This window comes from Triplophysa dalaica, chromosome 12 (genome assembly GCF_015846415.1).
Source record: "Triplophysa dalaica isolate WHDGS20190420 chromosome 12, ASM1584641v1, whole genome shotgun sequence".
NCBI lineage: Eukaryota > Metazoa > Chordata > Actinopteri > Cypriniformes > Nemacheilidae > Triplophysa > Triplophysa dalaica.
Window position 1 is genome coordinate 1,194,361 of NC_079553.1, and position 27,684 is coordinate 1,222,044.

At 37.9% G+C, this 27,684-nt stretch overlaps 1 protein-coding gene across 4 annotated transcripts in view; it reads left to right on the forward strand.

The window, feature by feature from the left end:
* Window positions 1-27,684, forward strand: part of rbms3 (RNA binding motif, single stranded interacting protein) — a 182,846-nt gene that overhangs the window by 117,357 nt on the left and 37,805 nt on the right. For all 4 annotated transcript variants that reach the window (XM_056761605.1, XM_056761606.1, XM_056761603.1 and 1 more), the window contains 2 exons: window positions 23,202-23,359; window positions 24,479-24,558. In XM_056761605.1, coding sequence (XP_056617583.1) covers window positions 23,202-23,359; window positions 24,479-24,558 — 238 coding nt within the window. The remainder of the gene's footprint in view (window positions 1-23,201; window positions 23,360-24,478; window positions 24,559-27,684) is intronic.

The window sequence follows — 27,684 nt, forward strand, 5'->3', positions numbered from 1 at the left end:
GCATCCAGGATAAAAGTTTGCGTTTACATAATATTGTCTTTGTACTGTATATATTTATTGTGTAGCCTATTTATAAAAAAACACAGACATGCATATAATAGAATATGCATATAATATGTAAAAAAAAAAAATATTTAAATATTAAATAAAATGTAAATATTTCTTAAATATATGTAAATGTATGGGTATGTGTATGTTAATACATTAATTAATATGCATAGTACACAGACAGATATTATGTATGCGATTAATCGCGATTTGTGGATTATTTAATTATATATGAAAATATTTGTACGTTTTTTTAATTTTTCTTCAAAATAAACATGTATGTGTATATGTGTTTATATATACAAAATTAATATGCACAGTATACAGAAATATAATATGTAAACCTCTATTCTGGATGCGATTAATCACGATTAATCACGATTGATGGTTTAAGAGCCCTAGTTTATATTTAAAATAAATAATGAAAAAGCGAAAATAAATAAAATACTTTTATATTTATTTATAAATATTATTATATATAATAATGAATCAATACATATATAATATATATCATTTTAATATAATTAAATTAATTAATGTTTCTGAAGCAAATTTGTGGTTGTCATACAGCTCTTCCTCAAACATCCCTGACGTTTTCCTGATTCTGGCCGGTCGCTGTTAGGTTTTCTGATTAGCCTTTTCCGTAACATGTTGTGCTTCAGTGGTCAGTGCTGGACCAGGTGCTATTAGACCCCTGGCGATTCCCAACACATCTTTCCACTCCGAGAACCATTTCGTGACATCCTGCGACATTCGAGTGGCGACTGCAGAGGGCCGTTGCGATCGGTAGCAACATTTCATTCTGAAAGCCTCAGTTTTTTGATGCGGTCTTTAAAGCAGACCTCAGCTTGTCCTTGAACTGCATGCGTAGGTTCTGCTGTGGACATCGCGTCCCTGCCAGCACAGGTGTCTCCTGGTGTACAGGAGAGCGATGGAGAGAGGGGGGTTGATTCGGTCATATTGTTTGAACGTGTTTTTCAGGACCAGCCGAGGATCATTGAATACACATACTCTCCTTTTTCTGTCCTTTTTACAGCTTCACTTCCCTCGTTCCACCCACCCGCCGCTGCAGAGATAGAACTGCCTTGTTAAGCGAAGATCAATGCGCATGTATGTGCGTGAGCGCGCATCTGCGCCCATTTGTGTCAATCTAAGAGAGAATGCATTAACATTTATGACTTGCGATGGTGGCCTTGATAGTGAGACAGAGCTGACACACACTTTGACACACACGGGTCCCTGCTGGCCCCCCGGCACGCTGCGCTGTCACACACACCACCCATTAGCATGGCGGCTAACCGCTCCTCTGCATCCATTAGAATAAATGTGTGTTAATGGATCTGCTTCAGCTGCCAGTGGCTGATTAGAATAAATGTGCTTCATACAAAGCTGAAGCAGATGAGTGTTCACACCCCTGCTTTGACCTGACACTCCTCAAGACGCCCATAGAAAACCAGCTAAACGGATGCCTAGCATTAGTGTGTGTGTATGGCTAGAGGGGATCGAAAATGATGCCGTATTGGGGCTTGAGAGTTTAGCAGTACTTCTTTTGGTGGAATTGAAAAAAATGTCCGCAAAGTTAGACACATCTGGACAAACCTAATTTTTAGTATAAAGAATGTTTTTTATTCTAAAAGGTCTTTTGGGCTTTGAGTTTGTATTAGTACAGTATGAGGTAATTCTATTTAGTGTTATTAACCATTTTAAGTCTAATATAAAGTAGTATGATAAATATATGCACCGAAGCTGCTGTGATGTGACGAAATAATACGATACAATGTTAAAAGTTTACGAAACGTGTCATCCAGATATTATATATAATTTTGTTATGCTTTTACCGTTCTGTCTTTTTGAGCTTTCTAAATTCCTTCCTAAACCTTGATTTTATGTTAAAATTAGATTTTTTTCAAGGACAGACAAATAACCTAAATTGCTTTTAGCAATGATAATGAAAAAAAAAGATTTTTTTTAAGAAAAGTACTATTGCATCATATTTTTTTGTAAATACTATTGTATCCTGGAGTCGTGTTTTATATCGAATCGTATGTGTATCATTATTTCTCAGTTCACAATTATTTGTATCACACTTTTAACAACAACAATTGTTTCAATGTAACTTTTCTACGTTGCAATTATGTGTAACCTGTTTTTAGAGGTGACTGTGGTGAAGTAATGTCCATTTTGTTCAAAGTTTATACAAATGATACAATTAGCTAACATCCTTGCTAACATGTTTAAGCAGAGACAATGGACACAATAAAGCAGCGCTAATGTGTTGGGCATTTCTGTGAAAATTTCAACCTTACCACAAAAGAAATAGTTTTACTCTGTTAACAGCACAGATTTGAATATTTGGTGGCTCAAATACCCATGTAAGATCTCACTTCAAATTTGTAAAGCATTTGTTTTATTTTAAGTGCATGATTCTTCATATACTTAACGCTACATATTCCTCATAAATGGACATATGAAAATGAATGTAAAGTAACTATTTGATGTTCTATAAAGAGGCATCACTTCTCCATTCATTGGGTATTATTGCTTCACCATTGTGCATTTTATTTTACAGAAATCCTACAAAGTTTTTTTGTCGCATCCATAACACATGTTTATTTCCCTTTTTTAAAATATCATTATTTTTCATAGACTGACATTTTCTGATGTTTAGACTCTATCAACAAGGGTTCAGTAAAATATAAATAGATGGTTCAATAGACTCGTAACAAATTCATTCTCTGAGCAGTTTTATGTCACGTCCATAACGCTGGAATTGCCCAGTTGTGATCATAACATTTAAAAAGTTTGACAGTTTGTATGTTGATTTAGAGCCACCGTGATCTGTCCTCGCTGGGGTCGGTGTCATCTCTTCATACGTGTCTTCTGAAATCTTCATAAGATTTGAGTTTTAAGCATGCAACATTATTTCGGAGTGTGTGCAACAGGATATGGTGATTAAATTAAATTATGAAAAGTTAGACTTTGGTCATCCCGGTTGATATTATCTTCTTCCTCCCACACAGCTGAGGTTGCATCATTAGAGAAGAATAGCTGTTTCAGAGGTGGAGCGAGATATTACATTTTAATGAAAGATTATGAAAACAAACATTTCCTCTTTAGAATAAAGTGGCGTTATGAAATATGCACAGAACGAGACGACCGATGCCGTATCATGATAGTAAAACATTTTGTCTTTTAGATCAGTTATTTCCTCCTTCAGAGAACTAGTCAAATGTGTGTGTTGGTGTTTTTTAACATGTTTACATACACGGTATTGTATGTGACTTTGAAGCTGTTGAGTTTATGAGCACGAATGTGTGTTTGAGCGTGAGGTCTGTGTGTGCTCTCAGGGGTTTGTTGGGTGTTTTTATAGTATGTGTAAAGGGAGTTGTATTAGCATGTGTTGTCCTTGGTCAGGGTGTTGAACGCGGCTAGATGGTAATGAAGCTGAATTCATTATAGTCTGTGGTGATCTGAGAGCTCTGACTTAAGCGCCGCCCATTTTTCGCTGACTTGCTCGGCCTCACCTTTCAAAAGAACTTCTAAATAACCTTGTACTGTCTGTGAGACAGACACAAAGAGAAGGAGAGAGAGAGAGAGAGAGACTGCAAACACATTTAGGGACACACTTACTCTGTCCACACACGTACACAAAAACAACGTATGAGAAGAGACAAATACACACGAAAAGTCCTGTACAAATTCATGGCTACATGTGTTTGTATGAACAAGACGTGAATTCACAATTTTACTTCTTTGATAGATTGTATAATATGTGGTGTGTCCGACTGTACTTTAAGGTCTCTCTATCAATCTATTATTTTTATGTTATATTTAAGTGGTGGTGTTTTAATTTACATTCTAATCGTGTGCTTCGCCTTTTATAGTAAAACTCTTTTAGGAGACTTTTCATTTTTACATTCAGGACGTCCTTGGCCGTTCCAATATGTTGCGTCTTTTGCCATTTTGAATAACATCTCTGTTTTAAATAGAAGATGTGAAGTTTCTCTAACTTAGTTGGTAGAGCCCCACATCAGCAGCGCAAAGGTCACAGGTTTGATTCCCGGGGAACACAAATACTTATGAAGCTGTATACTTTAAATTCAAGTCAGTTCAGATAAAAGTGCCTGCCAAATGTATAAATGTAAATGCAAACGTAAAGTCTATAAATGTGTTTTAAGAGCTATGCATCAGTTCTGTTGCGTTGTGCACCGTCAGATTTTTCTAGATCTGATCAGGGTCACGTGAACCAGAAATCAGATGAATTCTGCTCGCTTTCTATAAGGATCAGGTTTAGCTGACACTCACATTAGTTTGGGAAAAACGATTAAATAAGATTTGCATATCCAAAATAATGTGTTTTACTCAAATATGTGCACAAAATATTTTCATATCTATGTCTGTTTATTGTTCTTCTTATTCTTCTGTTTGTCTGTCTGCTTCTCTCTCTGTTTTTCTTTTTGTTTGTCTATCTGTCATTTTCTCTTTCTGTTTGTCTGGCTCTCTGTTTCTCTTTCTGTTTATGGGTCTGGCTGTTTCTTTCTCATTCTGTGTGTTTCTCTTTCTGTCTGTTTGTCACTCTGTCTTCAAACATCATAACCATCTGACCATCTCACAGTACCATATCTAGTAAACAGTTCTCATTTAAAGTACTATGAAAATCACATGCATGCTGAAGTTGAGTTAAAGAGACAAGGCTGCACTCGCCCCTCTCACTCTCCTTCTCTCTCTTTCACGCTCTCTCTCTCTCTCTCTCTCTTTCCTTTGATCACCTTGCCATAGAGTGAGTAAGAGCCCTTTCTCTCCACCGAGGTTAATCCTTCCGGTTTGCACACAGAAATAACCATGGCAACAGGTTATCTCTGTGCCGCGCATCACCCGACGGATAATTGATCAGACTAGAGTGGAGGCAGGTATTCTTTTCTCCCTTAACCTCTCTGGTCATTAATGAGACTCGCCGCACACACCGGTACATGCACGCACCACCCCTGACCTTGGCATTTTAACTGGAACCCATGAAAGGTGACACGTGGTGAATGTAAAGTGAAGATAGGACATCCCTACGATTGTGAAAACCCCTCACGTCCCAGAGGACGCACTACACAACGTTCTCTCTGGTGGGCCGTAACCCTCTCCCCGCCCCGCTTGCATAGCTTTCTGAGTCTGGATGCGTTCTGGTGTTGCAGGAACAGATTGCGCGAGCGCAATAAACTTTATGAACAGACTCCTCCAGGTATACGGTGGAGCATATGTCGTCCTTGCATGTATGAGCTTCATGTGATTGTCCATATGCCCATACGGGAACGTGGTTGTCATGAGAGCTTGGACAATGATAGTTTATTGCAATAGATACTAGAAATGCCATTATCGGTTGATAAAGGCAATGTTTCGGCTATCTGTCGACAGTCTTTAAACAGCTGATGATCGGGGCTGATATAACCTGTCAATCATATAAGGACAGGAAAATGCAACAAATGTCTGATCTGTATATAGAAAATGTGAGAAACATCACCAGTTTTAATAGGTTTCATATTAGCAGTGTTGGGTGTAACTAGTTACTAAGTAATTAGTTTATGTAATTTAATTACTTTCCCCTTGAAAAAGATAACGTAAGGAATTACTCTCATTTTTTTCTGTAATATAATCAGTGTTGAGTAAGTTACTCTGAAAAAGTAATTCATTACTAGTTACTAATTACATATTCAATAGTGTAGTTAGATTACTGTACAAATTACTCTATCCAAAAGTATTTAATTACTTATTACTAATTACTTTCTATGTCCTACATCAACCTTGATCAGTTAAGTGATTCAAGGACAGAAACGGCTAACTTTAAAATGTATGATTTAATGTATGCTTTGCACATTGTATTGTATTGGTTATTTAATAAGAATAATGTATGTATTTACTGTGTTTACTATTTATTTGAATGAATTAAAAGAGCCGTTTCGTGTCTACCCTTGAATTAATTCTAATCAAGGTTGATGTAGGAAATAAAAAGTGATTAAATACTTTTTGGATAGAGTCATTTGTATAGTAGTCTAATTTGTCTATTGAATATGTAGTAAGTAACTAGTAATTAGTTACTTTTTTATAGTTATTTACCCAACACTGAATATTAATAACCGTTACATGAATTAGTAACAATCAGAAAGTTAAGAAAAATGTATTTTATCAGTAGATATCACTCTATATTATTTAGTATATTTAGTATCGGTGCATCTCTGATAGATACTTGTTTTAAATGTAAGAGTGTTCAGGTTTGAGACACTTTTGTAAATTAATCTGTTGTACCTCAAGTGCATCTTTTCAATGTACAATCACATCTGTCGTGAGATGTTTTAAAAATCTTGCCCTTATAGGAAATCTCCCACAAAAGCTGGCCCTACCTGATGAAGACTCAACACCTCTCCTGAGTGTTTATTGAGTTTGGGGTATTGAGTTTTTCATGGCTAACTTTCAAAGCTTGCAGAATTGTCAGAGCAGACTCCAAACGCCATTAGCTGAAAATACATCGGCTGTGATTGTCTTTTTGTCTGTCTCACTCTCCCACACTCACCTTCGTTCTCTCACTCTTTGTCTCACACAAAAAACGTTCATTATTAATTTTTCCCCCTCATATCTCGAAAAGCGCTTTTCGGTTATAATCCACCAGACTCTTTGGTTATTGCATTTATGTAATGAAAAAATCCAGGCGCCCTGGAAGACATAGAGTTGCGGAGAGTCGCTCATGTGGGAATGTGTGTGTGTTTAAATAGGAGAGAGAGACAGGAATAGGGAGGACGGGGAGTTTTTTTTTCTGTCCACGGTGGAGGCCGAAGTTATTAAGTGTAGCGATGGAGTGGAACTTCAGGCTGTGTTCCTGTGGCTCTGGGCTTCTTATTAAAGCAGGAGAGATTGAAGCGATTTCACACAGATCTCTCTCTGTCTCGCTTTCTCTTCCCCACTTTCCAACCTCGCCAAATCCCGAATCACAGACCAATCAGAGAGCTCCTCGCGAGCGAAAGAAAACGTATCCTCGGCGCTACGACTCGATCCCAGGGTCTCCGAGTGTGACTGAAGAATCCTTCAACTGAGGTGACCTTGTTGAATACGAGTACAAACAACGCAGTCAATGGCTGGCAACTGGCGAGCGTACGCTAATCGTGCTGTTTTTGGGGCCGAGAATCTCATTTCATCTTATTTTTGGCCCAACATCACGAGAGCATCGGCGGCCTGCTGAGAACAGACATCTTCGACTCGGTCTGTATTCGTGCCAGTGTGTCGTATGATATCAATCTGTCCGCGTGGAGCGAGTTGGGCTGTTCTTCCGCCCTGAGTCTTCGGTCGCTCGCCCGCTCCATCGCTCTCTCTCTCAGGGTGCCGGCCCCCTCTCTTTCTCGGCTAATGAGTCCCTCTGGATGGGCATAAAAAGGTCCTCTCATCAGCGATCATGCAGACTTCAAAGAGTCTCCCAAGACATTAGCATAACAAGGCTACCTGCAGATGCTGGCAGGGCCGGAGACCTGAGATAGAGACAGCTCTCCTCTTTTACCTAGACAGCATGAATCATTTAACGTCTTGGGCAAGCCGAGTCTCGGCTCGTGGCCAGGTGATCTGCTCGCTTCATGAGTGGCCTTTCTTACTCCGAAAGTCCCTCGCGCTGTTGGGAGCCAGGGACTGTTTTCAACCTTTACCTGAGATTAAAAATACTTGTGAGATGAAATAACTTTGGAACACAAAGTTTGTTATTTTCCTACACTAAAACTAAGCTAAAAACGATTGATGAAAAAGTTATTTCGTAAACTGAAATGAAATTACAAAATGTAAATAAAAAACAACTAAAATGAAACGAAACGAACAATTTATTATTATATATAATTATTTTCAAAAAGAAATGATAGTTTTCATAAATAAAGAGGAACATTTTTATTTTCCCACTCTGGCTAATCCTGGCTCGACGGTAGCAGCAGCTACTCTATACTATAGATAGCAACTAAAATAAACTAAAATATATAAAAACTAAATAGAATATTGTTAACATAATAAAAACTAAATTAAAACAAAAAGATCAAGAATAAAACTAACTATCTAAACAGGAATTTGTAGCAAATTTGAAAACAATATTATAATAAAAACTATTTTTTAAATGCAAAGCTAAAATAACCCTGGTTTGATTTGTGTACGCATCCTTTGAGGTTACACACAGAAAACTATTTCTTAAAATCACAAACGAATGCTCTTTAATGTTTTTTCTTTGTTGTTTTTCATAAACAGATTAAATGAAGATTTTTGTCAAATCTCCTGCTCATAAGGTTTTTATTTTTTATTTATCACCCCAGGAATCTCACATAATGTCTCACGATGATGTCTCACAACAATGTTGTAAACTATAATCGACTGTGAAGATTGAACATTTATCATTAAATGTTTTTGATCACATTATGTTATTTATACTATATCTACATTCTCTTAACTCTTACTGTACATCGACTGAATGTCTCATTTGCATATATTTACATTTCTCCTAAGAATTGACAACCCAAAGACCTCCAGTGCTTTTCCTGATCTCATAAAGAGCAAAAATGAAAAGTGAAAATTCTGTCATCGTTTACCCTCTTGTCATGTCAAACCTGTATCTGCAGAACACAAAAGAAGATATTTGCAAGAACGTTGGTAACAGAACAACGGCGGTTCCCATTCCCATCTATTGCATGGACACAAAACCAATCCAAGTCAATGAGTACCACCGTTGTTTGGTTACCAACAATCTTCAAAATATCTTCTTCTGTGTTCTGCAGAAGAAGGTCATACAGGTTTAAAATAAGTGAAATGAGTAAAATGAGTGTGCGTAAATGATGACCAAAATTTTATTCTCGGGTAAACTTTCCCTTTAATGAAATGTTCCTCTGGGTATGTAAGAGCAACAGACCAAAAATCTCTTTTACATATTACTATATAGAAAGTTTTGAGTTAAATGATCCATGTCCCCCTTTGCTCGAGAGTAAATGCCCCTGAATATATATACTTTTCAGAAGCCTTCAGAGTGAGTTTTCTCAAATAGCTGGCAAGACAAATCTGGCACCATTTGATACAAAAGCTAAGGCAGAAGAATGTATGCCTATTTATGGGAAACTTTAAGTGCATGTCAGCTAGCATAAACTTTTGCAGAATAGTTCAGTACTGTGCACTGTTCAGTAGATCAACCGCTCGCTCCTGTCAGTTTCAAATATTCAGAACAATGGCACAATACACAGATGCTGAAGCTGTAGGTCTGTCTTTAGCTCGTGTTAAAACTTACAGTAACACATATCTTCAGACAGACTCTTGTTTGTGCTGCAGACATCGCCTCCATGTTAGCTTAGCTGTGAGAGGCGGCGAGCCTTCGCTTTCTGCTGTATTACATGTACAGATAAAAATCAGCCGCTCATTTACTAAGCCTCTAAAGGTGTCGAGCTCAAGGGATTTGGTGATCTGTTATCCTGTCGATGACAGAGATGAGTCTGAACTTTCTGTAACGTTTGATACGCCATTTATGACTGAACTGACAGCAACAATGGCTAAGTTCTTGTTGCAAGCGAACCCGATGCTGTAGATCTGAGTTTGAGTTAGTATATTGTATACATTTCAGTTCGGGAAATCTTGGCGTTATGGTTCATTTTTACAGTTTTTTTGCCCAACGAAAACAGAATTGATGTAGGGCCGATGATGGCCAAAAAGTCCAGGGCCGAATTTGCTTCCAGTCCGCCCCTGGGTACAGCTCACTGTACGTTCGCATAATTTAAGTCCATGGAAAAAGCATTTTATTCTTAAAACATAAAATTAAGTATTTCATTTTAATAGTTTATATATAAAAAATTCTAAATAATAAGTAATAGCCTCTTTTAACAAGTTGTTTTTATTTGCATACAATACTATTACATTGATTTTGTGGGTAAAGTGACTATGATTGAATATTTTGAATAAATTATTTATAAATTTATTTATTAATAATTTTGTATTATTTGAATAAATTATTTAATTATTTTTATTTCTTTTTATTATTCTTGAGAAACTTTTTTTAGATGTATTTTAAATAATTTAAAATATTTGCTTTCAGAATATTTTGAGTGCATTATTAATATCTTACAGCATGACTTTTTCTTATCATGCTTTTAAAAACACAGTGTCAATAAACATTTCCTCAATAAATATGTACGCTAACAAGGTTAGCTCATTAAGCAAAATCAAATAATCCTGCCATCACTTAAACTGTTGTAATAATTGCTGTTTGTGTTGATTCTGATATCTGAATAGCTCACCGAAGGCTCCCGTCGTCTTGTTATTCGTGAAGCACCCTTGGAACTGGAAGTTCCGCCAGATGCATGTTGTTTACGTCGCAGGGAGGATAAGAAGTGTCCGCCGAGAGTATAACGCCCTCCTCGCCAGTCCTGTGCCAGGCCGTCTCTTCCGCTCCTCCCACCGGCTCATGTGGTTTGGAAAAGTGTGGTCGCTTAGCGACCCAGTCTGCATTCCTACCCAATTACATCCAGTCCCAGCTGACTTCCATTAAACCCGATCCCTGTCCTGTAGTGAGGGGAGCGGGGCGTTTAGGGTGCTGTATGTGTGAGTTTTAATACTAGAAGTTGTGAGTCAGACCAGCGGTGACAGATTCACTAGCCGCATGATCTCAGAACAGCCATAACAGAAAATGTAAAGACACAGTTAGTGATTTTGGCAGGTTTTCGGTCACCTGTTCAAAAGAGAAGCTGTAATGGGAAACAATATTGTGTGGTGAGGTGATGTATAGTAACTTCAAAGCCACATGAGACTGAATGAGGTCAGAGTGGAACTCTGTGTAACGGAGGCCAGTGTGAAGAGCGGTGCAGTGTGTAAACCTAACTCCCGACCTCACAAGGCGCTCTAGCAAGGAGGCGAAAGACCGCCGCCTCTAGCATCTGTCGCTAGAGCGCCTGACTCCCGTGCTGGTCCGGATCTCAATAAGAAACCATAACTTACCGTAACAGTGGGTTCAATGTAAATATGATAAAGGGGCGTGTGCAAAGTTTTGGGGTGTTCTAAATGTAACAGATCTGACTGAGGTGATTCTTATTTGGTTTTGCCACACAGTCTCATGGGAATTTGTGAAATAATAATAATGATAATTGGTTTTTATCACTACGAATTTCCCGCTTTTAGCGTGTCACCCAGCAACTTTCCATCAAAAGTACTTTAATACGTGATATCTTTCATGTGTATAAATATATATCAACGCAATCTGATGGGAATTCAGACCTATTTTACAAGGTGGCTCATTCGTGTGAATTCCTATTTCCTAAGATCTTATTCATATGTTTTGTTATGACATGACGTGACGTTAGATTTGAGGGCAGGTTTACGGCAGCCAATTATCATTGCTTTGCCACCTCGTGAAACTAGCATTTTTAGCTAAATTAGCCTTTGAGGCTGTGATTTTAGGGTTTGGGGTGAGGTAAGGTGTTGGTTAGCCAACTCTTAAAGTATTTGCAACTTCTTTTGATATCAGGTTAGAAATATATAAATGTACAATGGAAAAGTGGAAATCTGTCTTGATGAACACGAGTTAAAAGATTTACATTTCGTGACAATTTCACAAATTCCTGTGAGACTGGGTTTGGTTTTGCGTAGACACCATGTGCTGAGCACCAATCTGGGACAAATATATCTATATAATATCTAGTAGTGTTATTTGCTGATCGTTTTAAAGGCTAAACAATTAGAAAATGTCTTTGCCATCTGCACCTATTGTAGGTCTGTACCCACAAGTTGACTTGATTTGCTTTTAATATTCAGTATGTACACGTAACATAACTAAACTAAATTTAACTAATCCAGCAATGGTTTGAGAATATGCCAGAAGCTTGGGAACCGTTTTTGCTGGTCATTATAATCGTACCTTTACACATTTATTTTCTATTATTGGGGAGTTTTTGGGGAGTTTTCATTGACTTCTGTTATTATTATCCTGAGCTAATGATACTTTCAGTACCGTAACCCTGATCCTCATCTTAACCCTCCTAGCATCCTTTCTGAAGTTTTATATTATCATCAGAGCCATATTTAGCATGAATTTAAAGTTGTTTTGTGTTTGGGGGCTGTTGGCTGGTCCCACAATAGAAGTGATTTCAGGTTTTACTAGCCTTTTGGGTACATTAGGTCCCCATTATGTAGGAAAATCCTGACCACCCACAACAACGCACAATTCTCTCTGGTTTACCCACAGTGCCTCTGCACACTTTGACCATAAGAACCTGGGAAAATAGAAAAACCTCAAAAGCAAAATTCCAAAATATAATCCGTCCTGTAAGAAAAGCAATGATTCGCTTTAGGAAATCCTTTCATTTAGATCTCCTGAACAAGCATGGCTTTTTTGCCAGTGTCCTGGTAATACATCAAACAAACTGCCTCCCAGGGTCTCGTTTTTTAAATCTTCCCACATCTGTTCGCCAAGATGCTTCTGCAAAAGCCGCTTTCTGATGCAGTCCCTCACCCAGAGCTGTCAAAATGATTTCTGCTCCTCGCTCTCTCTCCCTCCATCTCGCTCTCTCCTTTGTGTTTATCTGGGAACATTTAAGACATATTTTTAATGCCAAGCCTTGTCTATGGTTGTGGTTCAGTATAGGGTCAAACATAGATGCGTGTGCATTACATAGCAAATGCTCTTCCTGATAGTTGATCAAAGTCCATTCACATCCATGAAGACACCTCAAAAAGCGTAGAAAAAATTTCACCATTGTTTAATCCGGTTCAAGTCAATAAAAACCTGTATATGACTCTTTGTGGAACACATGAAAGATATTCTGAGAAATGTCTTTGTGGTTTTGCGCCCATACAATGGAAGTGAATGGGGGCCAATGCTGTTTGGTTACCAACATTCTTCAAAAAATCTACTTTTGTAGAATGACGCAAGGGTCTGTAAAGTTTTCATTTTAGTGAACTTTACCTCATAAAACCTCATAAAAAATTATATTTAGAAATATAAGGAATAATGTACAGGCAGCCGGTTGTTATGGCAGAAATAATCCCTGAGAGTGTGATCAGGATGGGAAGCGGAGGGTCTTGGCGATAACAGCCGGCTGCTTGTACATTATACCGCTTATTACACGGCTACTTGCCACATGAGAATAAAACGAAACTAATCTACAACTAATATTAGTTTAGCTCATTTTAACCTAATGCCAACTCTCCGCGAGGAAAAGGCGTTTAGTTTTGGTTCTAAAGTAAGAAACGACGTTCAAACGTCAAGAACAGGCAATTGGTTTAATTATTTGTATATAATATCTTATATGTTATTAAAAGACATGTTCATAATTAATTTTTGTATTAAACTCCCCCTCTCAAAATGATTTGCAGTATCCAGGTTACAGGGTGTTATTAGTTTTGAGCGGTTGTTATTTGAAAAGAACAACACTTGGAATGTAGTAACTGGCCAATCAGAATCAAGCATTCAAACAAGCCGTTTAATAACAGAGAATAACCAGAGCCATTGAGAGTTCTGCCAACGGAAGTCCAAAACGCTGGGGCGTGATTCATGGACCCTTCAGATAGTTCCAGGAAGTTATGTTTTCTCTTTGAATGCCTTATATCATTTTTTATTCATTAAATGGCTTTCTTCTTTAAACGGGTTACACGTTTACCTCAGTTGGTCTGTTTAGTCGCAGCTCCATGCGCTTACTAGTCATTTCCGGGAACTATTGAAACTGTGAATAAACCGTTCCATTGGAGTCAACGGAGAAGACACGACTCTCTCTATCAATGGCTTTGAGAATAACAACCCTTGAAATGTCACAATGGGCCAATCAGATTCAAGCATTGAAATGAGCCGTGTAATAAAGTAATATAATGTTATATTAAGCCATGTACAGTTGTGATCAGTACACGTTGCTTTGATTTTCAAAATCAAATTTGGACACTGTTTGCATTCCTTAAATATTTTTCTCCTGGGAGTTACAGTGCATTTAAGCTTACATTTTTCAACATGTTCCTTGGGAACCACATCCATGACCTTGGCAATGCTCCATCAGTTGAGCTCCAGTAAAGCTTTTTTTCCCTCAACATGAGCTAAAAGATATCAGAATATGGGTGTGGATGTAAACAATAACTTCCAATCAGATTGTAAACAATTACATCCCTCCAGCTTGAAATCCACCGCACATCACATCGTCATACCTCACGTCTCTGACTGTTCTCTCTTCTCGTTTCTTTGTTTTGCTCATTTTGTTTTGTTTACTCGAGATTGAGGTCTTTGAGATTGATTCGTGCTTTGCTGGCAGCCTATGTTTGTTGCTACCCATAATTCACTGCTTTGCCCCATGACTGACAGCGCTGCTCTGGATTGGCCGCTACAGCTCTTTGATGGATTACTCTGGGCTAAATGTATTACTACAAACACACACACACGTTGCACTTTGAATTGTTAACTAATATTTTGGTGAAACAGGTTAAACACACAAATGCACACGAAACACAATCGTTTCAAAATACGCTTTGCTTAATTCCATGCACAAATTCACTTGGATTACGGAGACAAGCACAAACCCACAGCCGGTCACACAAACAACAAATGCATCCCCCGGTCGGGCCTCTTTAACAAGGTAATGCATCATAAATTCATTTGGCTCCCGGTAAACATTGTTGAAAAATGAGAGTGATGGATGTATGCCACGGGGAGGAGAACCACATGCTTCAGAGCGCTGCAGTGAGCGCATGTGTGTGTGAAAGAGAGGGAGACTGTGACTTACTGTATAAATGGTTGAGTGTGATTGTACAGACATTGAGTCGTACACATGTTTCAGGTCACGGGCTGCTAATCTTTATGGTGGTCATTTAGCTATAGAGGGACCTTTGAGAAAAAGGGAACAGAAACGGAAACGCCAGCAGGAACATGCAGCGGGCTGGAAAGCGTGCCATCGCTCTGCAACCATCATCAAGCGAGAGAGCTGCGTTTATTATTCTGTGATTCAGCTGCGTCTGCAATGCAGCCATTGAGTTTCTCAGCACCTTTGGATCAAGACCTTAAACACACACACAAGGTGTGAATTTGACTAGCACTTAGTTCAAGATCACCCATCCATTCATGCACATGTCGTTCGTAGAGTTTTAGTTAAAAACATATTTCAGTGTGCAAAATTTTACGTCCTCCGTATGAAGTGATCTAAGGACAGCCATAGAAAGTGAGATGAAAAAACTCTTTAAACTAATGCAAAGAAAAGATGCCTACACACCTTCTGTGTGTGATATGGATATCAGATTATTGTCATACATACTGTATAGAATGCATTTTTCTGAGCTAATGAATCTGCTTTTCCATTTTAAATCAATTCGTTCTACATTTTCTTCAGCTAAAAACATTACCAGTGCATTTTTATATCTTGCAGTGTTCTGTTTTTTCATCGTTTTAATTAATTTTGCACAATTAAAAGATTTTTTTTATTAATATTGACAATTTTAAAGCTCCAACCTCGGAGTTGCAGGTTAATTGAAGTACTTATTTTAAAGTAAATTGAACTCAAAAGTGTTTATTTGTAACCAATAAAGTAACACAGTGTAACTTTACAAAATCCTTTGTGGAGTTAAGTTTGGTGTGGGGTATCAAATGGTGTGATGGTGGTCTAGTGGGTTAAACCACTGAACTGGTAAATCAAAGGTTGCTGGTTCGATCCCAGCAGCCACCACCAGTGTGTCCTTGAGCAAGACACTTTACTCCATGTTGCTCCAGGGGGATTGTCCCTGTAATAAGTGCACTGTAAGTCGCATTGGATAAAAGTGTCTGCCAAATGACTAAATTATAAGTTTTATTAATAACTTAAAGGAGCAGTTCGTCCAAAAATGAAAATTCTGTCTTCATTTACTCACCCTTGAGTTATTCCAAATCTGGTGGAATTGCATTTCTTTGTTCTGATGAACACAGAGAAAGAGATTTGGGAGAATGCTTGTAACCAAACTGTTCTTGGCCACTATTAATGACCGTAGTAAGAAAAACATCTCTGTGAATTTATTTGTTCTGTTGAACACAAAAGAAGATATTTTGAAGAATGTAGGAAAGCAAACTGTTCTGGGGCACTTTTGACATCCTTTGTCATTTTTCCCATGATATATCAAAACTTTAATGGACAAGATTAACATCGATCTGTAGGGGGCATTTTGAATGATTTGCCCTCTCAGAATCCACTCCATCGCCCCTTTTTCTCAGTAAAACCTCACAATAATCCACTTGCTATTTCAATTATTGCTGCTGCTTGTTTATTCTCCTTCCTCTTAAAGCGAGGAGCGTCAGCCCTGATGCGGTGATTAACTTCAAATTGCAACAGCTGTTGATGGCAACTCCAATTAAGACTCCAGGCATCAATTAACTAGCAATCTGTAGCGTTAGTAAGGTTTCATCTTTTACCAGCCCCTGCCCCTTTCACACAGAGATCCTGGAAAATACACTGAAAATGTGTCCAAGAATTTGAATTCGATTCCATAAAGACACTTGATGTAATATACTTCAATGTTATGTTCATTTTATTTATTTTTGTCGTGAAAATAGACTATTTTATATAAATATTTATTGGTAAATGCAGAACAATGAAGAGGAATAACTGTGTGTTCCCACCAAATACGAATGAAGCGTTAAGCGCGAGTTATTTACATGTTAAGTCAATGCAAAGACGCAATAGGACTTCCTGCAGCGTGATTCGAATGAGGCGACGCAAATTGAGCTTTTCGGGCGAGTTGAAAAATCTGAACTTTGGTGAAAACTCTATACTCAATTTGAGCTACAGTGTATATATATATGTACATGAGACTGGAGCCGCCTGGCAGAAGCCAGTGAAGCGAGTAAACTCAAAATGTTCAAGCGTCCAACTAGGCATTTAAGTAATGTTCATCGCTACACGGCAACATCCAAAAGTTAAAAATAAGTAAGATTAAGAAACGTAGTTGCATTATATACTGATCCAATAAATTGGGATTGGAAGAAGTACTCTGTAATGTTATAGAATTACTTCTATTTGATGTTTCATTAAATCTCAGTTTAAGATATTTAGAAATCGTTTCATTCTATACCGCTTCTGTCTTGTAGCTCGACAGCTCCAATTTAGATTAATCCACCAATAATACTCTTTTTTGAGCCTTTAAAATCCAAATGTAATGTTGTTAGAACCTTTAAACCGTTGTCTTTGCCACTTTTCTACTGTATCTTTTCATTATTCTTAAGGGGCAGAATCCCAGAGTCTTCTCTTGTGTTACAGATGATGCTGTGGTTTGCACTTTTCAATGAGTGTCTGTATCTATTTCACACACTAGAAGCTTTAATGTACTTGTCCTGTTGTTGTTGAAGAAGCAAGGCCATCCAAATCTCTCTCCTGGTTGGATCTAGTTTCTTTTCCATTTTAAAGGAAGTTGTGCATATTTGTGTGTGAAAAAAGCCTCCATCTCTCAAAAGAGCAATACACTGATGAGGAACATAATTCTTTCTGCCAGTTTTTTAAACTAGCATTGCAAAATAAATTCCCTCAATAATTCAGCAGCTGACATTGTATTATGGTTAGCACACTTAATTAAGTTACACAACTCATCGACTGTGCTGAGATAATCAGAAACTTTCCTCTAGTACTAATCTAGCACTGAATTCTTGTCCCAGACTAAAATGATGTGTGACCTGTCTTAACTGAATAGAACGTGCCCAGAAATATCTTAAAATATATCAGTGCTATTGTTTTGTCTCAAGATGCACAGCAGTAATGTATTCTTCTAAGGCAATTTTATAAAAGCCACATAAATATCTTAATTCAACTGAGGGATAGTCCTGGCTTTAGCTAAGCCGTGTGTGTGAAACCAGGCCTTGGTGTCTTAGTAGGCTAAAATGATTAAAATAAAGCTTTGTCATCATGGATCAAATCTGAATTATGGAACATTTGGCTTGGACAATAATTATTATTATTAAAGCAACACGCAACAATTATAATAACCATAATAAATAACTGTATAAATATTACCAGCTATATTTGACTATATGATTGTTCAGTTAAATGGAATCCTTAATTAAAAACCACACATTGCTTATCTATTTTAGTGGGAATTATTTATTAAAATAAAAATATTAAATGATTTACTCAACTTGTATTATATATTATTCATTTTTGTTATATTTGTATTTTCTTAACAGGCTCCTATGTTTAGGTTCAGTGATTTTACTTAAATGGCAACGAATACATCCTCTTTAACATTTACTTGAAGTCGAAATGAACATTGGAGCCTGACGAAAATAATCATTTTAGAAGACAAATTTCAGATGGCTTTTGCATCTTAAATCCTCATATTTATTCTGTGTATTTTAATATATCTTTCTATCAATTGTATTCGATATATTTATGTTATTGTTCTCATTTTTATGTTTTTTCTTAAATAAAGCGTTGTGTTATACAGTACTATGTTAACAAGTAATTTCATAACAAGAGAGAAAATCTGGCTGTAAATTTATCAGCAGACTATTTTAATGTCGGAGCCCTCTGGTGAATCTTTATTTGGTCTCGCAATGTTAATCAAAAGATGATATTGATTTTATCATTTGTCTTTAAACGACCATCATTTAAACATCCTAATGGACCTTCCGGCCTTCTATTCTTCCCAAACCCTCCTGTTGGCCTTCACTGGCGGAGCTCCAACTAGAGCACACCGTCCCTGCGGGCTTATCAGCTGAACATGGCACCGCTGGCCGGTCTGTTAGTTCTGGCTGTAATGCAGGCGGTAGGAATGTGTGCGAGTTTACCCAACCCGGTTTAATCTCTGTCCTCTCTCTGGAATGCTGAAGTATTGCTCCAGCATCACGGACCGTTCTGAGCACAGCCCTGTAAGCAACACAAGGAGTGAAGAACATCTCATTATATGTTACGTTGCACGCGAGGACTTCATCCTCCAATTTGCATCTCGTGTAGATACGGTCTGTCCGTAACGAGACTCGTGGGGTTTAAGTGAAAATATTATTAATATTTACTGTGTGTTCATAAGGTATTTAAAAAATCTATTTAAAGAACCATCACAAGGCCTGTCTTTCAGGAGCTGGTAAAAAGTCACGAGGATGAAACGGAGTTGCGACTATTCTAAATCTTCTTAAAGCGAGACACAGAGGTGTAGGTGAGACGCAGATTGATATGACATTCACAGACGCTTCGCTGAAATTCCCATTGCTCAATTCTGGAAAAGAAGAACAGTGAGAACAGGATGAACTCTGGCTGTTTGCTGCACCATGTAATACAGAAATATGCTTTTCTTTAGTTCCTGTGGTGACAATAAACTTGTTTACTTTTTTCTTTTTGTGTCTCAGGTAGGATGAGGATCAATATCTCATTGTTTTTGTTCATAATGTTCAGAAAAACACATTTGATAACAAGTCGGTTTAGATCATTAGATGTACTCTTATTAATGTGACATTTATATCACTACTAATCTTTAAGTTATCTTTATTTTTTGTTTTATTTAATATAAGGGCACACTTAAAGGGACAGTTCACCCAAAAATGAAAAATCTGTCTTCATATGCTGACCCTCAAGGTGTCCCGAATCTGTATACATTTCTTTGTTCTGATGAATACAGAGAAAGATATTTGGAAGAATGCTTGTTACCAAACAGTTCTTGGCCACCATTGACTACCATAGTAGGAACTTTGTTCTGTTAAACAGAAAAGAAGATAGTTTGAAGAATGTGTGAAGGATAACAGTTCTGCTGCACTTTTGACTACCATTGTCATGTTCCCTGACAGATTTGGAGCAATAAATGATGACAGAATTTTTATTTTGGGATGTATTGTCCCTTAAAGTATCATTTTCTGTTTTGAGCAATCTGATTGTTCTCTTCAAGTAAACTTTATTTATTTGTTTGTATACTTTCTGCACCTTAAAAGATGCCCTTCCTTTGTGCCATTCATATTATAAATATATATTATATTGAGTCTGTGTATAGTATATACTCAATATAGTGACCTTGACATAGCATATATGAGCAGAGATGTTGTGTGTGTGTTTGTCTGTTGATGGCGTATAGAAACCGTCAGTTCTTGACAAGCCGTTTGATGTGTTTGCTCTAATTGTTCTTGCGTGAGCAGACACACGTTATACTGTCTCTCTCTCTTTCTCTCTCTGGATTTAATTAGTTTTTGCTCATCATGCGTAACCAGTAAAGGTTCCTATTTTGGACTTGAAAGGTAGAATCCGAGGAGATTAATTTGATCAGTTTGGAAGTATCTCTGTTTACCATCTCTGAGACCAAAGCCACTGACGTGAACCATCAGCTTCTATACTGTATCCACAATTTATACAAAAAATAATGCAGCAAAATAATACTCTATACTAAAATACACCATTGATTTGGAAAAAATCCTTTGTAAATATATTTTCTCTGTTTAACACAAAAGAAGATATTTTGAAGAATGTAGGAAAGGAACAGTTAATGTCGGCCAAGGACTGTTCTTCAAAATATCTTTCTCCGTGTTCATCTGGACCATGAAATTTAAACAGATTTTAAACAACCCGAGGGTGAGTAAATGATAAGAAGATTTTTATTTTTGGGTGCACTCTCGCTTTAACCGTGTACAGTTATACGTATAGTTCATTTTATTATTTGCATTGTTTTTTCCCTTGTGTCTACTTCAGAACAGAAAGAGCTGGAGATGTTCGGTCCTCGGGTTATGCTGAAAATCCACAGACATATGTTCATCTAAAGTTTCCAGACAGAACCTGAGGGACTAAAACATTGTTGTGTCCCTCATGCTAAAGCATTTTAGAAGCACGCTGATCCTTCTAGAAGGTTTATATCACACGTGCGGCTCGGCTCCGTTTTCAGTCTCGTTCGGAGGCCTGAAGGAAAGGCCGGTGTTTTCATTTCATATTCATAAATCATTCATACATCTCACAACGTCAGTCCTTTAGAAAATCAGCCCCTCGGTTTTATATTGAGATTCAAAATGTATTTTCTCATCCACATCACAGGAATAATGCCTCAGCCTGCCACTCTCTCCCAGCTCTCGCGTTTGACAAGAGTGACACATTTATGAAATATTTTCACTGAGCTCATATTCTTTTGTATTTCGAAGGCTTTGCAATAATACGATTAAATAGATGTTTTACTGTTTGGGGGAACAGGGCTGAAGGAGCTTAAGGGTCAGGTTGAAATTGTGTTGTGACCCCTATGTCACTAAGAGTCAGCGTCTTAAAGCCATAGTGCACCTGAAAATAGGAAAATAAATTGTCAACGTTTGTTCAACCCTATGTCATTCAAAACATGTAAATCACTCAGAAGATATTTTGAGAAATGTCTGAGTGGTTTCATGTCCACACAATGGGAATAAATGGGGGCCGATGTTGTTTTGTTACCACCGTTCTTTAACGTTGTTTGTGTTATGGTAAAGAAAATCATACAGGTTTGGAATGAAGCGAGTAAAACGATCACTTTAAGCTCTCATGTCATTGAAATTGTGTATATGGTGGACCACGAGGTCATTTTAAGTTGGTGAACTTATCGATATCCTAATTGGAAATGTTTTTTTCTTTCTGCCACTCATAAGATAAATGTATCTGCGTTCAGTAAAAATGAACTAATCAGATATTTCAAATTCACATTTTATGTCCAGTTTTTTCTCATGTGGCAAGTAGCCGTGTAATAAACGGGATAATGATGAGCGGCCGGCTGTAATCACCAAATAAACCCCTTCTGTCTTCTCACTGAAAAGCTATGCAAATGACCTTTCGAGTAAAACTTTAAAGCACACTTTCTTCACTGTCATCTTTAACTGTGTTGAGCTGTATGTTAACTGACGCAGGTCAGTCAAATGATCACATTTTTAAAGATGTTTTTGCGTTACTTATTAGCATTTCTATTGTTTTAATTTTCGGTTTCATCCATGAAATGTTTAATGTGCAAGTCTTATCCCTCTGTGACAGTCATTTTTTAAAAGGCCGTTTACATTCAGACCCTTAAACACTGCTGATGACATCACCGGCTGCGTGGGGGGTTCAATAACCCGTCTGGATCACAACCAGGCAACAAGAGCGGCTTGAACATCTGGTGTGTGAGGAGATGTCATAAAACTGCTACAGTTGCTCTTTTAATCACTTTCACTTAATGAAGGAGTGATGTTCTCCTGCAGGGCCGAAATTCTCACATCACAGACACGGCGTGTCAGATAACCTTAACTCGCCAGCAGGTAGCCGGCATTCATTGCTAGTCCACCGACGCTTTTTTTTTTGGACTCTTGTCTTTGAGAAGGGTTTCTGCTTATTTCCAGTGATGCGTTTGCAAAATGCATTTTAATGTTTTATCCGTATGTGCATTTCCAGAGAATCAAACCAATTCTGGCAGATTTTGACCTTTGTTTAAATGTAACATAATTTTGTATTTATATTTAAATAGTAATAATATTGTTTTTAATGTATAATGAATTTATTTTTAATAATAGGATATACATATTTTTTTATTTAGCATAAGCCGCCCCAGAATGTTGCAGACCCCCTGGTATAGATCTGTACCATCTGTCCGTTTGTGATTGTACCTCAGTTTGGTTTGGCCTCCTCTACCAGATATCATCTTGAGTTTCAAAGCGATGTTCTCCGTGCAAGTGCTCTAATGCTGCCCACTGCTCATACACAAACCTCTTCCAACAGCCGCCATCCAGCGTGTCTGCGTTCCACCCTCTCAGACCCCCATTAGCCCACTCGCAGTGTCTAGAAGTGGCCATCGACCCAACAATGGATTCCACCAGTGCGTGAGCGAGACAAAGAAAGAAAAAGATGTTTCCAGCTCGGGCCCTCCAGCGTCTCATGTTCTTCATTTACACAGCTTTCATTTTTAACGGCTCTCGCTCTCTTCTCTCCTCCCCGTGGGTCTCTAATCCCCCCCATCACAAAATCAGCATGGGAGATCTCAGTGAAAAACGCCCCTGGAAAATGAACATGATAAAGGAGGCTTGTAATCTCACAGATGTGTCCATGTAAATTTGAACAGGTGGATGTGCGCGGCTGAGGTGGAGAGGAATGCATTTTTACTTCTTCCATTATTAATGAAATTTTGATTATTTTAGTGTCTATTTTTTTGTATGTTTTACTGATCGGCTAGTTGTCTTGTTCTTGGTCTTAGTAAACTAAGACTTTTCTAATGTCAGACTCTGTGTGTTTTTTCCACAGCAACAGGAGCAGGACCCCACTAACTTGTACATCTCTAACCTCCCGGTTTCAATGGATGAACAAGAGCTGGAGAACATGCTGAAGCCCTTCGGACATGTCATCTCCACACGGATACTCCGAGATGCCAACGGGGTCAGCCGAGGGGTCGGCTTCGCCAGGTAACCTTGACAACCAATACTGTCCTTGTCTAGAGGATACATAAATAAAAAAAATTGTTTCTTTGTGTTTTTCCTGCCTTTCTGTTTTCGACCCCCCCAGCCCTTGTGTGGCGCGTGTGGGGTGGATTGGCTGGTTTTCAGGGTCACTGGCGGTGTAAGAGATCCCAGCAGAGGCTGTGTGTGTGTGTGTGTGTGTGTGTGTGTGAATGTGCCAGCCAGGCAATTAGCCGTTCAGCCATGATTGGGTGAGCAGAGCTGAATGGGGCCGCACAGAGGAGAGAAGCCACTCCAGAGAGAGCCGACTAAATCAAGACTCCCAGCAGCCCCAGACACTACATAACACCCTGGCCACTCTTTATTTTTCTCTCTCTCACTTTCTCTATCCCTCTATTCCTCATCCTCTAAACTAACACGTACAGCGTTGGCTGTACACATGTTTGCATTGGCTTTATACGCACTGCAATGTTTGATCTCGGTGGATCATAACTTTTGGATCTCAGGGCCAAGATGTCGGATTATTTTCAGAAGTGAATTTAGTCACTCCCTTTTAATTGTGTTTACAGAAAAGGATTAAGGGGATAGTTCATCCAAAAATTATCCAATTCTTTCATCATTTACTGATGCCATTCCAGTAGATATTTCGAAGAATGATCGTTATCAAACAACATTGGCTCCCATTGACTTCCGTTGTATGGACACAAAACTCACATTTCTCAAAATATCTTATGTGTGTCTCAGAAGAAAGAGTCGTGTCCCTGTGGTCCGTCTGAAACCTTGTATCTCCATGTTTTGTGATTTTTTTTTTTTTTGCAAATTTTCAAATATATAACTATTAAAAAGTGCTGGTCAACTTTGATAACACAGAATTTCATAATTTTAAAAGTACAAAGTTTTTTTTCCATTTGCTGAAAAACTGCACATTTGGACATACGTAATGGACAGCGATGATATACAGGTTGAACATAAAGAGTAAATAAGTGACCGAATTTACATTTTTAGTGAAGTATCCCTTTAAGAGGAGTGACAACCGTATATAGCTCCAGTTTATATGTGCGTCCTGACTGAAAACATGAATTCAGATTGCCTCACATTCTCTTTTCCCATCTCATTCTGTCACAGGATGGAGTCCACTGAGAAATGTGATGTGGTGATTCAGCATTTTAATGGAAAATTCCTCAAAACTCCACCAGGAGTACCAGGTAAGAATCAACAGCACTGACATCGTGTCCTAACCAGGCTCTTCACATTTCACTTTCTGTTCAGACAGAAAAATCACTTGACGCTGAAAACCTGTCGCATTGCGCCTAAACAGGACACAGTGTCAACCTCTATAACCTAAACCACTGTGTTTCAATGTCACCTGTGCTTTACTGTGAGCCACTGTTGGGTCTAGTTACGAAGTAATTAGTTACTGTAATTTAATTACTTTTCCCTTAAAGAAGTCAAGTAAGGGATTACTCAATTTTTTCTGTAATTTAATTACAGTTACTTTGGATGTAATTTGTCTAAATACTTTGTGTAATATATGTGTGTGCAATAGTGGAATTGACATCAAAATTCAAAGTCAAAATGTATAATTCTCACATTTGTAATACTTTGGTCAGTTAAAAATATTACTTTATGTAGTTTAATATTATTTATTTGAATGAATTATAAGAGCCGTTTCATGTCTATCCTTGAATCACATAAATAATTAACGTTGATGTAGGATATAGAAAGTAATTAGTAATGAAATACGTTTTGGAGAGAGTCATTAGTACAGTAATCTAACACTACACTATTGAATATGTCATTAGTAACTAGTAATTAATTACTTTTTTAGAGTAACTTACCCAACACTGTGTAGACTAGACTTGCCTCTTCTTTCTGACTTTATGATTTAAAGTTATATTAAGCTTTAATTTAAGTTCATATATATCGGATACTGCAAGTAATACTGACAAACATTCCTAGGCCAAGACACAAATACATAACGTTTCTGAGTAAACTCAAGACACTGTGGGACTATAATGTACAGTAGGTGAGACTTTTATCTAGTAACTTTTGATTGTATTGTGTAAAAGTATTTTTCCCGCCCATATGTCCTTGGTTGTGTCAGCTGAAAAGTTACCGAACTAAAGTTATTATGTTCTGATGAAAGACTATTAAAACGATGCGTTGTAGAATAAGTGCTGTGATGAATTGTGCACAATGATACCAGTGACGTTTATCGCTAAAGTAAACAGGGTCCGTTTTGATTCATGTTGCCTTTAACACTTAATATCACAGACGCGCGAGAACTGTGTGAACAGCCTTGTTTAACAGCGTGCTTTCTTTAAAGCGTGGGAGCTTTTATTCAGTAATACGTTTGTTATTTATTCCCCTGCTGTTGTAGAGCTTGTTCGCCTCAGAGACAGAGAAGGAAAGAGAAACATAGCTGGAGCGTTTATGGGTGTATGCTCGAAAGAAAATGTGCTTCTGAAGCAGTATGTGTTTGTGTGTATCTGTCTGTTTTGTGCTTGGGGGGGTGTTAAAGCGAGTGACAGAAGAGAGAGAGAGAGGAAGGAGGGAAGAGAGAGATTGGAGAGGGCAGCTTGCAACTCTGGCAGTTGCTGTGTGATTTGTGGGGTGTAGCGTGAGGCTCCGTGTCAGACCCTAAGACAGAGTGATGATGGATGACTTCATCTCCACCTCTCTCTCTCTCTCTCTCTCTCTCTCTTTCCTTCAGTGCTAACAAACTATGGGCCAACTTCTTCACCCTCGACTTCCTCTATTCATAACCTGTGTGTGTGTGGAGCACTACATCTGGTCAAGGGTATATAAGGTCGTCATAAAGGGAGAGCATATCTTCTGTGAAAGAGACTTGCATTGATGTTAAAATGATGTTTTGGGAGAGAGAGATGATATTGTGCACACTGAAGTCTCTGCATGCCAGCTTTCCCATAATGCATTCAGCCTTGAAAAGGAGCCATGCGTGTATTGATATCCAGGTTTAAAGCTCAGAATAGCAGCTCATCGATTTTCTCTCTCTCTCTTACTATCTAGCACGTGGATCATGTGATCCTCTCCTTCATGCGGTGGCTGTGGAAAAGCCGTTTCGTTCAATGAGCATCTCTGTTGAATCTCGTTGTAGTTCACTCTCAAACCGGTGTTTCATTATTAAAACATCAAGCGCAGAGATACTCACTCACTTTAACACTTCAATTCTTGGAATCGGAAGACATACTGTCTTGTTTATAAACTTGTTCAAGTTTCCTTAGTAACAATATAATGAAAATATATCAATGTAAACAAACTATACGTGTGATGTTGGGTTCAATAAAAGAAAACTTACGTGCTGTATAAAGTTTATAAACTTAAAAAATGCTCAAGTATTGTACTAGTAATATCAGTACAGATAAAGTACAAGTTTACTTCTAGTATAGTAAACTAGAAGTGCAAACTAAAGTTGACTTCTGTTAGACTTAAAGCATACTTTAATGTTGTTTGAAAATAAACCTGAACTTTTCTTTAATATGTAGGGCTGGAATATATAATATATGATTCTTATGCTCTCAGTTTCTCAGTGACTTAAGCGTAAGTTATAGTAACATGCCGTAGGTTTTGTGTCGGTTTTCATTTTCACTTCTGCGTCGTTGTCCACTTCAACAGGCAATGACCACTAGGCGTCAGATGTTGCTTGTGAAACCAAGAGAAGAGCCGAAGAAGAAAGAGCTGACTTAAGAAGCATTAGCAGTGAAAGCGCAAGTTAACAGTCACTTTTGTTGCAGATTTGAGATGTTTAATGCAGAAGCACAAATATTTTACTTAGATAAATCATTCAGAGATCCATTTGGGTAAACATGACTTTATCACAGAGTTTTTTGACTTGAGGGAGGGGTTCAAACAGCCCAATCACAGCGCTTGTGGTCCGTGTTGAGTTCACGCATTGTTACGTTTTTGGAGAGGTGTGCGTCAGGCTACGGCGTAGGGTACACGGCTCTGCTTATGCTATGCCGTAGGTTACGGCGTAGATCCTACGTACGATTACTATAACTTACACTTTACGGTTAAACGCCGCCACACCTGAAAGCAAGAAGGCGATCTTGCGCAAAAACTCTGAATATGGAAAACAGAAGACGAACGATTAGTTCTATGAAATGCAAGTGGTCATAATATTCTATCGCTGTTCTTTAAACCTTTTCAGATATTTTCTTGATAATAAAGTATATTTATAGTGATGATGTTTGAAGAGTGTTGCTTTTTCAAATACACATAATAAACGACTCAATCTTGTTGTAATTTTAGATCGAGCAGTACTTCTTACTGATCAAAGAGCCGTAGTTCACGGAAGAGCTGTCCATAAA